Here is a 13,061-nt window from a genome sequence, read left to right as displayed (position 1 = left end):
GCGAGCACCTGGGGTTCAACCCGGACCAACCAACCTGCGAAGGTGAAGTGATCACATTATATAGGATGACTCAGAATAGACGCCGGGCTGCCTTCCGGTGCAACAGGTGCCGAAAGCAGTTTTCGCAGTTACACGGTACCGCTGCACTGCACGGGCAGAGAGGCGAAGCAAATTACTTCGCCAACACGGACCGCCTCGGCCGTCCGAACGACCACCTCTCCAGGCTGCAAATGATTAGGCTCACGTACTGTGTGAGCAAAAGCAAAGACATATGGCTGTTGAAGGATATGACTGGCGACTTGTTCCCTCTATCGAAGCACGCTGTCGCCTACTGGAGGAACTACCCCCGTGAGGTCGCGAGGGACGAGCTGCTGGCGCGACCTCCACTCGGTGGCCCCGGGAAGATAACGCAAATTGACGAGTGCCTTGTTCGCGACGAGTAAAAGTACAATCGTGGCCACCTAATGGCGGATGACAACGTTCCGCCGAGCCGCCAAAATAACGGTGGTGTTAAAGATAGTCTGCGCGACCAAATGGGTGCTACGACTTTTCAAGGTCGACCGACGAAAGGCGGCGACACTAGGCGCCATTATTGCAGACAATGTTCAACCGGGGACCATTATTCATGTTGACGAATTGGCCGCATACAACTGTACCCCAAATTTAGTGGATGCTAACGGGGTTATGCATCAATCTGCATTAGGAGACAGTCAACCACAGCGTGAACTTTGTGGACCCCATCACGGTCGTTCACACGCAAAAATTAGAAAATTGTCAAAAAATGAAGCGCCACCTCGTCAGCGCAGGTACAGGGTAACTGCACCGATGCGGGAGTCTTTCCTGGGATGGATGTGGTGGAAGTCAATAGCCACGTGCGCTGCAAAGACCCTTTTTTGGGTTTGTTAGGAGCCACGGATCCCTCGGGCTACCGAGTATAACGACTCTTTCCTGCGGATGTTAGAAGTCATCGCTCGGCGCTAGCCAGTAGGAAGGTGCATCACAAAGTAAAAGAAAATAAAGCGTAGTTACCCTTGTATGAGTGCTTTGCGGCATTCTTGTGTGGATTACACGGTAAGCTCGTGGCAAACCACTTCTTCGCTAGTCGACGGTCACTTCGTCTCGCAGCCTTACTTTAGCGCGAGCAGCGAGCGATCTGTTGAAAGCTCAGTGTGAAAACCAGGCGCACATTAATCTGTGCTCGGAAATGGGAGCGCAAGCACGTATTGAGCCGCATCAATTCAATCCAGAGGAAAGAGAAGGAGCAATGAGCGATCTTTGAAAGCCCAGTGCGGAAACCAAGCGCACACCAATCTGTGCTCTGAAATGCTAGCGCAAGGACGTAGCGAGCCGCGCCAATCCAATCCGGAGGAAAAAAAGAGGGTGAGCGTCCCTTCATGGTATAACGCAAAACGTATTAAACCATGACTTAGTATAATACACATTAAGTGTACATCTTGTAAACTTTAAAATGCCCACGTTAATGTGACTAATATCATTGTACTAAATGCATTTATTTTATTACTTGCTTGTGCCTGTAATGCGCTCGGTGGAACGACAAACAAGTGAAAGAAGGCACGACCATGCACCAGCCGTATCATCGCGTGAGCCCCAGTTTGTCGACCACCCATATGGCAACGCCCAAGGAATGATAGCCACCCAAAGTGAATCTAGATAAACCAATGACACTGGAGGCGTGACCACGGACAAACTTTGTCTTGTCACCATTAGTTCTTTCATCCTGGGGCGTCGCCAGAGCTCGAGAAGATCCCGAGTTTCGTCAAACTCGGCACATCCTGCATAGCACCCCAATTCAGCTTTTTGTATTTCATATGCCCAAATAGAAAACTAGAGTATTTGCGCTACAACCCTTCTTTCTTGTTGACAAAGTGATTTAGACGTGTCACAATAAAATTGACAACAGAAATGCTTGTTAGAATTGTAGGGAACGCGCGGAGTAACATACATTACTTTCGGGAAATAAATTGCAAGTCTCCATGGCTACATAAAACACACTGTAGGGGCCGGAAAAAAAGCGTAGTTGCATTTTTTGTGCCGTTCTCATGTTTTACTGGGCTATGTTCGACAAAATCTTGTGGTTGCGCGTCTTAATTTTATGACCATCCCCTGATTTATTGTGTGCTCACTAGCAGCGATGCTTTTCCACAACTGCCTGAGTTGTACCTTAACTGCTCTTTCCGATTTCTCATCCCTGTGGATGAAAAAAGGCAGCTGCCTTACACAAAGGCAGCTTGGGTAATTTAACATTGTTCTCAGTAGTGAGTACTGTCTCTTCTTATCAAGAGCCGTGCAAGCAGCGTTTCTGTGTTCTGCGTAATATTGGCACGTGTCTGGATTACACCTCACCTGATATACCTAATAGGAACTGCACACATTGCTGTGCAACCAAGGAAATGCCTACTGAGGGGCGTCCGGCGCTTCGTAACTTGTTGAACTCTGAACTGTATGTTCGCCTCCATATCCCTTCAAGCCACGAGGCCCTGCCGTACGCTCTCATCACTTCACCATCGCCCTAAGTGCTAGAGTAGTTACTATATGGGGTGTAATTTTTTCCTTCAAGAAAATGGAGTCGAGCGATTTTCTCACTTCAAGGTTTGATAGAAATCGCGAAAGACATAAAAATACAAAATGTTAACTTGGTCAACCTTTTTTTCATTTTGTGCACTTCAGCTTTTGCGTCAACCGTACAGTTTTAGAAAAATATATAGAACTGCTTAGTTATTGTAGTTACAGTGAGCTAGAACCAAGTGAATCACGAGGGTATTCCAGAAATGCAAGGTTGTTGCTTGACAGGCCGCGGCACATTGCAAGAATTTTTAGGCCGTGCACTGCAATATCTCATTTACAATGCCACAGGCGCATATAGGAGCTTTTACGAGCAGAAGTAAGCTCTAGTATGTGCGCAAAAATGATTCGCCAGTCACCACGTACTACATAGATCGTTGAAATGCTTGAGTCCCCCCAGGAAGCGCATAATGTACTAGGGCATGTCAGGTGCATGGTAAGATGGCTTTCCAAATCCTTACGTTATATATTTGGTGATCGCTGTTTTGCTGCACTGCGAGAATTCACTGCTGTGTGTACCATGCGACGTTGGACTCATTATATATCCGTCTCGGGCAGGGCACTTCGCTGAGGTGCCTTCGCCGTCGTGGTAAGAGCCAAGTCTGCATTGAAAGTGGGAAGAGGGATCAAGGTGAAGGTTTTATCCCTTGAAAACGACAATAAATGGGTGTTAAAGCGAAGCTTTTATCGCGTGTTCGGTCCTATTTGGAGGTCTGGCTTTTGCAGCCTTGTCGATGTGAGCCGCTAGGAAGTTTCCTTTAAATCTCTGCGCCAGAATAAACAGTACGCAAATTTGGCCACAGGGAATGTGCAAATTGCCCATCTGCTTACGTATGCCTATGTGAACAGACTCTGCAAATCCCCTGGACTGTGCCTGCTCCACCGAGTGCGTGCCAAATCAGACAAGTGCAACACCAGTCAGGAACTTTAAGCAGGCTACAATGAAACCAACTGAGTGCATGGAAATTATTAAAGGGATGAAAATGTGCCCTAAGTGTCAATTACGCGAGGAGCGCTCAGCGACAGAGCAGTGAAGAATAAAAGGTTACGGCCACGCTAGCGGCAAAAACACGCGCGTCATGCCGCGAGCGGCAACGCGTCGCGCCGTGCGCGGCAAAAGCGGCAGGAATCACGGGTTTTGTGTAGTTTTGCGGCGTGCCGCGCGAAATGGGTTCGAGATCCATTTCTGCTAAAACCCCTATATATAAAAAGTAGCGCCATTCTTAGATCTGGCCGCCACCGCGCACACCCCGGCTTTTCCTCCTCGCCGCCTCCTGTCGCCCCAGCCTCCTCAGCTCCCCCATTGGCTAATCCGTGTCACGTGGAACCACGCGGGGCGCTTTTGTATATTTTTTTTTCTTTCCAGCGCGCTCCGACCGCCATTCTCGGGCCTGTGCGACGAAAGTGCTGTACGCACAAACGGATCAAACGTGTTAGGGACAAGAACTTCGTTGTGATAGCATGCTGCTGCGCCTTAAGTTGCCGCAACCGACATGGCGAGGGCAAAGGGCTTTTGTTGTTTACCATCCGGCGAGCGCAAACGCTTGCAGCACACTTGGTATTTGCGCTGTCTCGCATCGTCGCGTTGCTACTTTCAAAACGGCATCATTAAGGCCAGTTACTGACTCGACGAAGCAAAATCACGCCTCGAAAACTTCTCCGCAGGGCGCGGTCGAAGGTTTCCGCGGGTGTCCTGTGGCAGCGCGTTAGCTGTCGTCTGCCACGGCAGGCCCGACGTAGGCGGCACCACTGTCGTTATCGCACCTCGATCGCGCTGGCCGCGCCGAGCGCGACAGCGGAACGGAGGAGGAGGGAAGTGGTTGGCGCTACTTTTTATATATAGGGGTTTTAATTTCTGCGGCAAGTGCCACGGGCCACGAGATAAATGACCAATCAAGAGCGCCGATGCTGACGTCACGCCGCCATGGCAACCGGACCGCCGCCGCTCCGCGCCGGCGGCCGGCTTTCCAATCAACGATCATCGTCTCTAGCGGTTACACGGAGGGATTTGTGGACGCTGTCCGATCGTGCCCTTTCCGCTCATGGTGATTGCGCGTTCCGAGAGCGCGCGAGATCTTATAGCGCTGCCACGTGGCGAGACGCGCTTGCCTTGCTGGATTCACGGCAAGGCGCGGACGCGCGGCATGACGCGAGCGTTTTTTGCCGCTAGCGTGGCCGTACCTTAAGTCGACTAGAAAAATTTCAAGTTGAGAAGGAAAAGAGCAACAGAAGGTGCCCAGTCCAAGTTTAAGTAAAATAAGTTCAAGCAGAGCTTGCATTGGGCGATAACTCCAGTAAACAGTGAAGATATTTTAGTAAGCATAAAAAAAAAGTTCTGCTTACTACCGAATTCTGACATCCGTGTCGCATTTATCCACAGAATCTATGATAAGCGAAGCTTTCTCAGCGTATGACTTAAATATCTTCACATAAAATTTAATTGTTTTCTTCTTTGTAGCTGAACGCTCCTCGCTGAACGTGCCGCTTGAGGCTGAGACAGCGTCGCTTGCTAAACTCAAGATCACGGGTTCGACAAAGCAGCGTATTTCCATAAAGGCGAAATACAACAACGTTCATTTACTTACATTTCACGGATTTTATACTGGAATGAATTTCCAGAATGACGCCACTTTGGAGATATATGCGCCATTAAACCTGAGGTAAAATGCACTGTTGGTCCACTTATTTTAATAAAAGGCATTTTTTGTGCATTAAAGCACACACTTTACCGGAACGATAATGTATTTCGCCCCACAATTTGGAAAAGAATTTCTCGAAACTAGTGTTATCACCAAAATTCATTTCATGCGGATACGTCTTGTAAGCTTACCATCTAGAATTTATAAATTGCAATACGTGATGTAAAGTAATTATTTAAGAAGTTTATTTGTGAATTTTTGTTGATTAGTTTAATATGTGTTTGGATTTCTCGGGCTACTAATGTCCGCCTCTTCGAATAATGCAGCTTAAGGACAAGATTTATGCTATGAATGGTCACCCAGCAAATACTGGCAGATGAAGTCCTGTATGCTCACATTACAGCGATTTTGTGTGGATTTTAGTGGCTACTGACATAGCCGAAGAATATGACAATGCACACCGCGAGAGCATCCTATGAAACAAGAAAAACACTCGGTTTCCACTTAAGACTACAAAAATAGTGCACTCGTTCTTGTGCTGCCGAACCTTTTCTGTGCGTGTGGACACACAAGATACATGAACGAATGATTCATTAAGAGCTTTAATTTGTCCGAGTCAATTGGAAGATGTATCCCAGACAATAACCTACAGAAAGTCGCTCGAGGACATCTTGAGCCCAAAAGCACAGATCATACAGGGAACATTAAACCGTGAGGTTATAGCAGAAGCGTCCCGTATGGCACCGTTGTTATTTACCATTGTCTTGATTATTTCGATAGTCATTTAGCCATGGCTACAACCATGGACAATTTTCCACTATGGCTTTGCATGACGATAACCACTATCAAGACGACAAAGCTCCACCGATCGGTTCACGCGATTTAAGCGAGAGTACTTAGGGATAATGTGGGATCAACAATGACGCGGCTGGCAACCCATCAGCAAGACAAATAGCTTCGTTAAACCCACACACCCGGAGACCCAAGCTACCCCAAGCTGTTTTTTAAGGTGCGTTATTTTTTAAGGTGCAGGCTATGCACGATGCGATGAAATCTATTGTCACTCGTCTAACGTGAACGACGCCAACATCTCTACTGACAGTTTCAGCACACCAAGGCCGCTCAAGCACGTCAAAAAGAAAAAAAAAAAGAAAAACCGCGTATTTGTGATCACAGTCACAAACTTTACAAGTCTCCACCTGCGCACGTCACCATCAGCTGGGTTAAGCTGCAATGTCATGACCACATCAATGACCTTGTGGACCCCAATATTCGTACTTTCTCGCCGCCTGTAAGTCCACCTCTCTCCCTTCCCTCACGCACCTGCACTGTTCTCATTGCCCGGAAATTCATCCTCTACTGGGATGCGCGTGCCCTTTCCTACAGAAATAAAGTTTTTCTCCAGAGACTTCGGGACGGGCGGACCCATACACCAAAAATCACTTGTACCTGGGATGAGCCATATGAAGGCGTGCTGCGCTCGCAGAGGGCAAGAATATTCGCGGCATTCTTAAGGGTTAAAGCAAATACGTTGCCGTGTGCCTGAGTTGGCGCTTCTGTGTGTTTAACTCTGGTTGAAGCCGAGGAGTGGTAAAGTCATGTTCAATTAACAGAAATACTGAAACTATTACTATAGTATACTATTAGTTAATTGTAAAAATAGTCTACTAAACATGAATTCGTACGGTTGTTAATTGTGTCGCTACCTCTTATAATCAGGCATTCTGGAAACTGTCAACCAGAATGTAATATGCACTTCTGAGAACATTTGGTAACAAATATTTTAAAAAGTACAACAGTGCTAGGTAAGATTTCTCCGAAGGAGAGATGACTTTCCAGCTTCAGTTATTTCTACACGTGTGCTACAGTGTAGAATAGGAAAAACAGTGAATCATTTTATTTTGCACCTTCATTTTCTTAAAGCTATTAACCCTGCAAATAATGTTTTCTTTCGGGTAATTCAGCAGAACCGACAGAATTGTGTAATCTTTCCCATGTAATGTCTACAATACTGTCGAAGCTACAGAAAAATATCTCGGTACACTTCGAACACCATGGAAAAGAGCTCGACAACTGTTCTAACTTTTTAATGATTCGTTTTTCGTATATGTCTATGTCATGTCATGACATAGACATATACGACATGGCATGACATGTCATGCCATTTTTCAAGAAACTCTAGGATACTTGTCCAGCACTTCCTCTTCGTATCGTTATTGGGGCCTTGTTCATTGCGCACTAGTTGACAATTTCGTCTCAGATGGCTCGATTTGCCACACTGCTGCAATTTAATGCTCCCATCATCTTGCAATCTGCATTTCTTTCATGAAGTGTGTGAGGCGCAATGCAGGATTACTGGATTTATTAAACTGATGAGGGTGTTCACTGCGCACCAGCCTTTCATTTCACGAAGGTTATATAGGGTGGTATACATATTCGAAATATGATTTTGCATCCATGTTAAGCTATTGAGTACATGGTGTAGTTCCGTAGGTCCGCGTGAGAAAAGTGCTTCTCTCACTGTCAAGACTTATCTAACAGACTGGATGAGGCCAGCTATCATAATATGTAGGAGGAGCTCATTTACGATGTTCTTTTGTTTTGGGAATCTGAGTTTAACAAACAATTGATGAAACGATAGACACGCCGCCTATAATAGCTGAAAACACCTGCATTGTTGACACAAACACTACAATATATGTAATTATGGCGATATTTATGAGTAAACTTACGAATGACCCATTTCATGGACAGTTGAGTGCACTCCAGAGTATCTTCCAGCCAAGTCTTTAACAACTGCTACGCTGTATTGACTGCAAATTCCTTCCAAGGGTGCAATGCCTATGTGTATAACAAAACGTTTCAACACTTTTTATCCATATAATATATATATATATATATATATATATATATATATATGCAGAAAAACATTTTACCGAAGCACGGAAAAATGTTTCACGCATAGAATAAGACAAAATACGTCATCTGCCCTCGAAGCACCGTATTTATTTATATTGAATGTACTTACAGGCGCCATTTAAGGGGAGCAGTAACAAAAATCTAAGATCAATGAAAAAAAGCAATATACTAAGCCACATATAAAAAATGGCGAAAAACCTCGATACCAGACGTGAAGATCTTCGCAAGAATGGCCCAGCGAAGCTGCAAATAATAAAATAGTAGGTTGCTTTGAAATCTAGACCACTGACTACCGAAGCAGATTGCCGAATACGGCTGGTGGTGGTAGACTCCGAGTGATAACTGAACTATTGGTAATGGTTAATAATCGTTGTCTACGCGCCGCAAGGCATAAACGTAACGGATGGTGGCGCACTTGTAAGAATACGTTTACTACGCCATAAGCGTATACATAGAGCGAAGATAATCCCGTCAAATCAATTAGTTGTCATATCGCTATTTGCGAAGGTGTTTGTGCTTTTTTCTAAAGTTGTATTTGGTCCTCCTGCTTCCAAGTTCGAGGAAATGTCGGAATGCCTGCAAAGGTGTGTGCTTTAGCTGTAGACAATAGCGGCTACATTCACTGATTCCACCCATTCACAGAACGCTGATGTCGTATTGTGCAAACATTTTTGTCAGCGATACTACTCTTTCTTATCAACTATAGCGCCTATAGTGGGTGATACCGGCTATAGAAAGGGCACGACTTCGTGACAGACTATGACAAAGGTAGAGAATAATGGGATCTGAAAGGGACCGTCAAAAGATACGACCAGACGCCAAGTCATATTAACCAGTTTTTTCATAAATGAGTCGCATAGTTGCAAAACGAGTCTGGATAGGTTAGTGCAGCCATGCCACAGCAGAAGCGACAATAACTTTGACCTGAAGTTTGGCCCATAGCTGCTCGAGAAATAGTTGTATTGTAGCCCGTATGCCACACTCTCGACGTTTCTATAGTCCATATACGAATAATTATTTCGGTAAAAACCAATTCGCGGTGGTGTACACCTCCAATCAAAGTGCTTAGGGTTTCTCATGGTATTTTACAGAGACCAGCTCACGCCTTACGTACGACATATATAACATTACAAGAGTGCAGAATTCCACAGACTCATAGCGTATTAGATTCCGAGGAAACGCATGCAAGGATAGCTGGCGTAATAAATGCTCAAAAACAGAATGTACACGTAAAATATGCACTTATGATAGTACAGATAGAAACTGTATATAGCAATTGGTATCTAAATTGCTCTTAATAAAGTGGCACATCAGGAAAGAAGGGTTGAGGCATTGTGATGGACACTAACCACTTGGCCCATAACCTGGCGGCGAGGCGTGTCCGGATAATCTCTGTGTAAATGTCAACGTTGCTTCTCAATCGTGCAACTAGAAAGCACTGCTGATTCACATGGGCTACACGCGGAAGCCGTCTATTTCGTATGCACTCCTAAGGGTTCCCACGTCGCTCCGTCAAGATTGGCGCCCTTTTTTAGTGCCAGCTGTATTAGTTACTGTAGTGCCGTTTGTTTGCCCTGCTCCGTAAGGTGCTTCGGTAGTAGGCGAGCTGCATCTTCAGTGACCTGGTGTAGTGCATTGCATTAGGACCACATGTGTACGTCGTCGAAGGTCATTTGTAGAAGGCGATCAGTGTGTAACGAGCTTGACTAGACAGTGCGTTCAATCAAAGTTCACCTGACGATCACTTAGTCTGCTTGACAGCCATTTGTTACTCTGGACTTGCACGTAGCTAGATATACGCGCTCTAATAGTTAAGCTAGCTATTCAGCCACTGTGCGAAATAGCAAAGAATTGTAAGAAATTTTCAAACAAACGACTGAAGCACTTTGTGCCCTCGAGAAGGCGAACCAACTTGAAAACAATTACCCGCAGATGTCTGTAATGCATCCCTCTGTCTTCTTCATAATTTATGTTTTCATAAGTGCGCGTTTAAATATGTTTTTGGATGCGATAAATATAAAGCCGTTTTATATTCACCGCCGAAAGAAGGCATCTACATTGCAGTACAATTTATTCATCCATTGCGTCAGCGGACTACACCCTATGCCTGCAGATATCTTGATCTCATCACAACACCTAACTCTCGCTATACACGGTTGCCCTCACCTTTCTTTATATTCATTCTGTCACTATATTAGGCAACCAGATATTGTATTCTGCCCGCGTAGCGTTACTTGCTCCACTCTACTGATCTCCCTAATAGCAGCTGGAATTTGCGTACGAATTTGCTCTTTAATATATACTGACTTTCTTTCTAAATTTACGTCGTTATTTTATTTTTGTATAATTAAAACTAGTGCGACCACGTACGTTAGTGTCGGTAAAATTGCTGCGAACGTATCCCTGTTTTGTTTTTAATTCTACAGTAATAAATAACGAGCCATGACAGCCCAAATGTATTTCTCGAGTAATCATGGAACTGGTGGACGTTACTTTCACAAGATCGAAAAAGAAGTATTTGATCAATAGAAAACTTCGATAGTTACTTTTCATTATTCTTTTAAGGCGTATGTTGAAAGTTACGTGTTGTAATCGATTAGTTCGCACAGTATGACCAGTGGAAATTCTAAGACTAGTAGCATATCTGAGATATGTATTCCAGAGTTGCGGAATCAAGACTTCTCCCTTAGTTGTTAAGCTTTCACCCATTGCCCATGGAAGCATTTTTTTATATTAATCGTACAGTCGCACACTTTGCTGCAAATTCTCTTAACTACTGTTTTACTATATTTGTGGTAAGTAATCGTGCTGTGAGAAATCACTTGCTTCAATTCTCTGTCTTATAGGGATTTTGTATAAAGTTATTAACATTTTCAAATATTTACTTAGGTATTTCAGTTTTTCCTGCACGAACTATTTGTTTTATTACCAGCGGGTTAATATTTCGTTATTAGGATATCGCAGAAGACAATGTGGGTGGATAGTATCAGGAAAACGATTATCGACAAGCTATTATTATTGTTTACAGGCGGTAGGATTTACCTAAGCTATCGTGAGATAAATACTGTAATTGTCTATAAAGAAATGAGATGCTTGTACGGTTGCCTTATATACTTTTAGTAAGCGATCTGTCACGTTTGTAACACTTATATTTGCTTAACCTAAAGCTAAGATAACGATCATTGTGTGGTGAATTGGTAATGCGCAATTTAAATCTAACGAAAGCGAAACAAAAAAAAGCAGCCTACCTACCAAGCATTTCAGGAGCGCCAGGACGTGCTGACAAGTCACGTAACTTAGCTCTGAAAAATGAAACAAACAAAGTTAGTGCAAATTAAGTTTCCCGACAAGCAGCACTTCTGCACCAAGTGCCTGTGATAGTCACTTAAATCTGGAACGTAAAACAGCACAAAACTTAATAGTTGTAATTGGCGCGTGATGTATGTTGCATATCTGTGCACCTGTACTTGTGTGATAGCGTTTTCCCCTTCTGACACCCCCGGTTTTCCCCTACCCCGTGGTAAAACGTGACGGTTCAGTCAGATTTTGGTTTAACCACAAAATTACGCTGAACCCAATACTAGAGCTCGAAAGGTATCCCTTACCAAAAGTGGACGAGCTATTTGCCACACTTGCAGGCGGAAAAAATTTTTTCGATCACTTATCTAAGTAAAGCGTAGGAGCAGATCGAAATGGATGAGGAGTACAAGCAATATCTCACGCTGAACGCGCACAAAGGTCTACTTCTGGTCAAAAGCCTACCGTTTGGATTTTGGTGGGTTCCAGCAATATATCATCGTATTAGTATTATGGATAACGCGCTGAAAGAACTGAACAACTTGTTATCTCGATGACATACTGATCATGGGCCGCACGGAAGCAGCACGTTTGTTTAACCTTGAAGGAGTGCTGAAACGGCTATCAGAACTCGGAATGCGCCTAAAACTTTCGAAGGGCGATTTCTTTCGCGATGAACTGTAATACTTGGGTCATGCGATCACGAAAGGCTGTGTTCGGCCGACAGATGAAAAGTTGGTCGCAATCACAAGTGGACCGACTCCGACAGATAAGGAGCAAATGCAGTCGCTTCTATGGCTCATAAATTACTATGGAAAGTTTGTTCCGAATCTGTCAACCATACTGTTTCCCCTGAACAGGCTCTTACGCAAGACCGAAGCTTGGGAATAGAATTCCGCTTGCCAAAGTGCGCTGGTGCGTGTAAAGAAACTGCTAACGTCAAAGCCAATTTTGACTCAGTACAACCCCAGTTGGCTTGTGACGCTGTCATGTGATGCTTCCGCCTATAGAATAGGTGTGGTTCTGTCGCACATTTCACATCGGCAAGTTCATCCAATAGCGTATGCTTCACGCACGCTGACAATGTTGAACAAGGTTATAGCCAACTAGAGAAGGAGGCATCAGCTGTTGTGTTTGGTGTCAAGAAATTTCATTACTACATTTACGCACGCAATTCTACGTTGCTCATAAACCACAAACCACTTGAGACAATATTTGGCCCCAAAACAGGCAATCCCGCGACAGCACCCGCCGGACTTCAGCGCTGGACAGTCACACTTTCTGCATATTCTTTTTCGTTGCACTATCGACCTTCAGCTCAGAATGTGGACGCTGATTGCTTATCGCACCTTCCACTTCAGCAACCTGGCAGGGATGGGGCCAATGAAAATGGTTTGCTTTTGCGTTTGGACAGCTTGTCTGTCTGCAGTAAACAAATTACAGAAGAAACTGCACGCGATCCAGTTTTCATCAAGTGGCACAGCACAATTTGTCAGGCTGGCCGACTAACGTGTCTGCAAACATGAATCCATTCTTCTACAGGAAACTAGAGCTTTCCTTATATCAAGGTTGTGTCATGCTCGGATTGCGTGTTGCGGTACCACAAAATTTCCGTCAATTTGT

The 13,061-nt window shown here is 44.6% G+C and overlaps 1 protein-coding gene across 1 annotated transcript in view; it reads right to left on the bottom strand.

Moving 5' to 3' along the window:
* Positions 1–13,061, bottom strand: part of LOC119461727 (venom metalloproteinase antarease-like TtrivMP_A) — a 95,204-nt gene that overhangs the window by 13,274 nt on the left and 68,869 nt on the right. The window contains exons 9-11 of the mRNA XM_037723097.2: positions 11,394–11,443; positions 7,955–8,063; positions 3,045–3,185 (exon numbers count right to left, since the gene is read on the bottom strand). Coding sequence (XP_037579025.1) covers positions 3,045–3,185; positions 7,955–8,063; positions 11,394–11,443 — 300 coding nt within the window. The remainder of the gene's footprint in view (positions 1–3,044; positions 3,186–7,954; positions 8,064–11,393; positions 11,444–13,061) is intronic.

Source organism: Dermacentor silvarum, chromosome 8, assembly GCF_013339745.2.
Source record: "Dermacentor silvarum isolate Dsil-2018 chromosome 8, BIME_Dsil_1.4, whole genome shotgun sequence".
NCBI classification, from domain to species: Eukaryota; Metazoa; Arthropoda; class Arachnida; order Ixodida; family Ixodidae; genus Dermacentor; species Dermacentor silvarum.
This window is presented reverse-complemented; position numbering and strand designations above follow the sequence as displayed.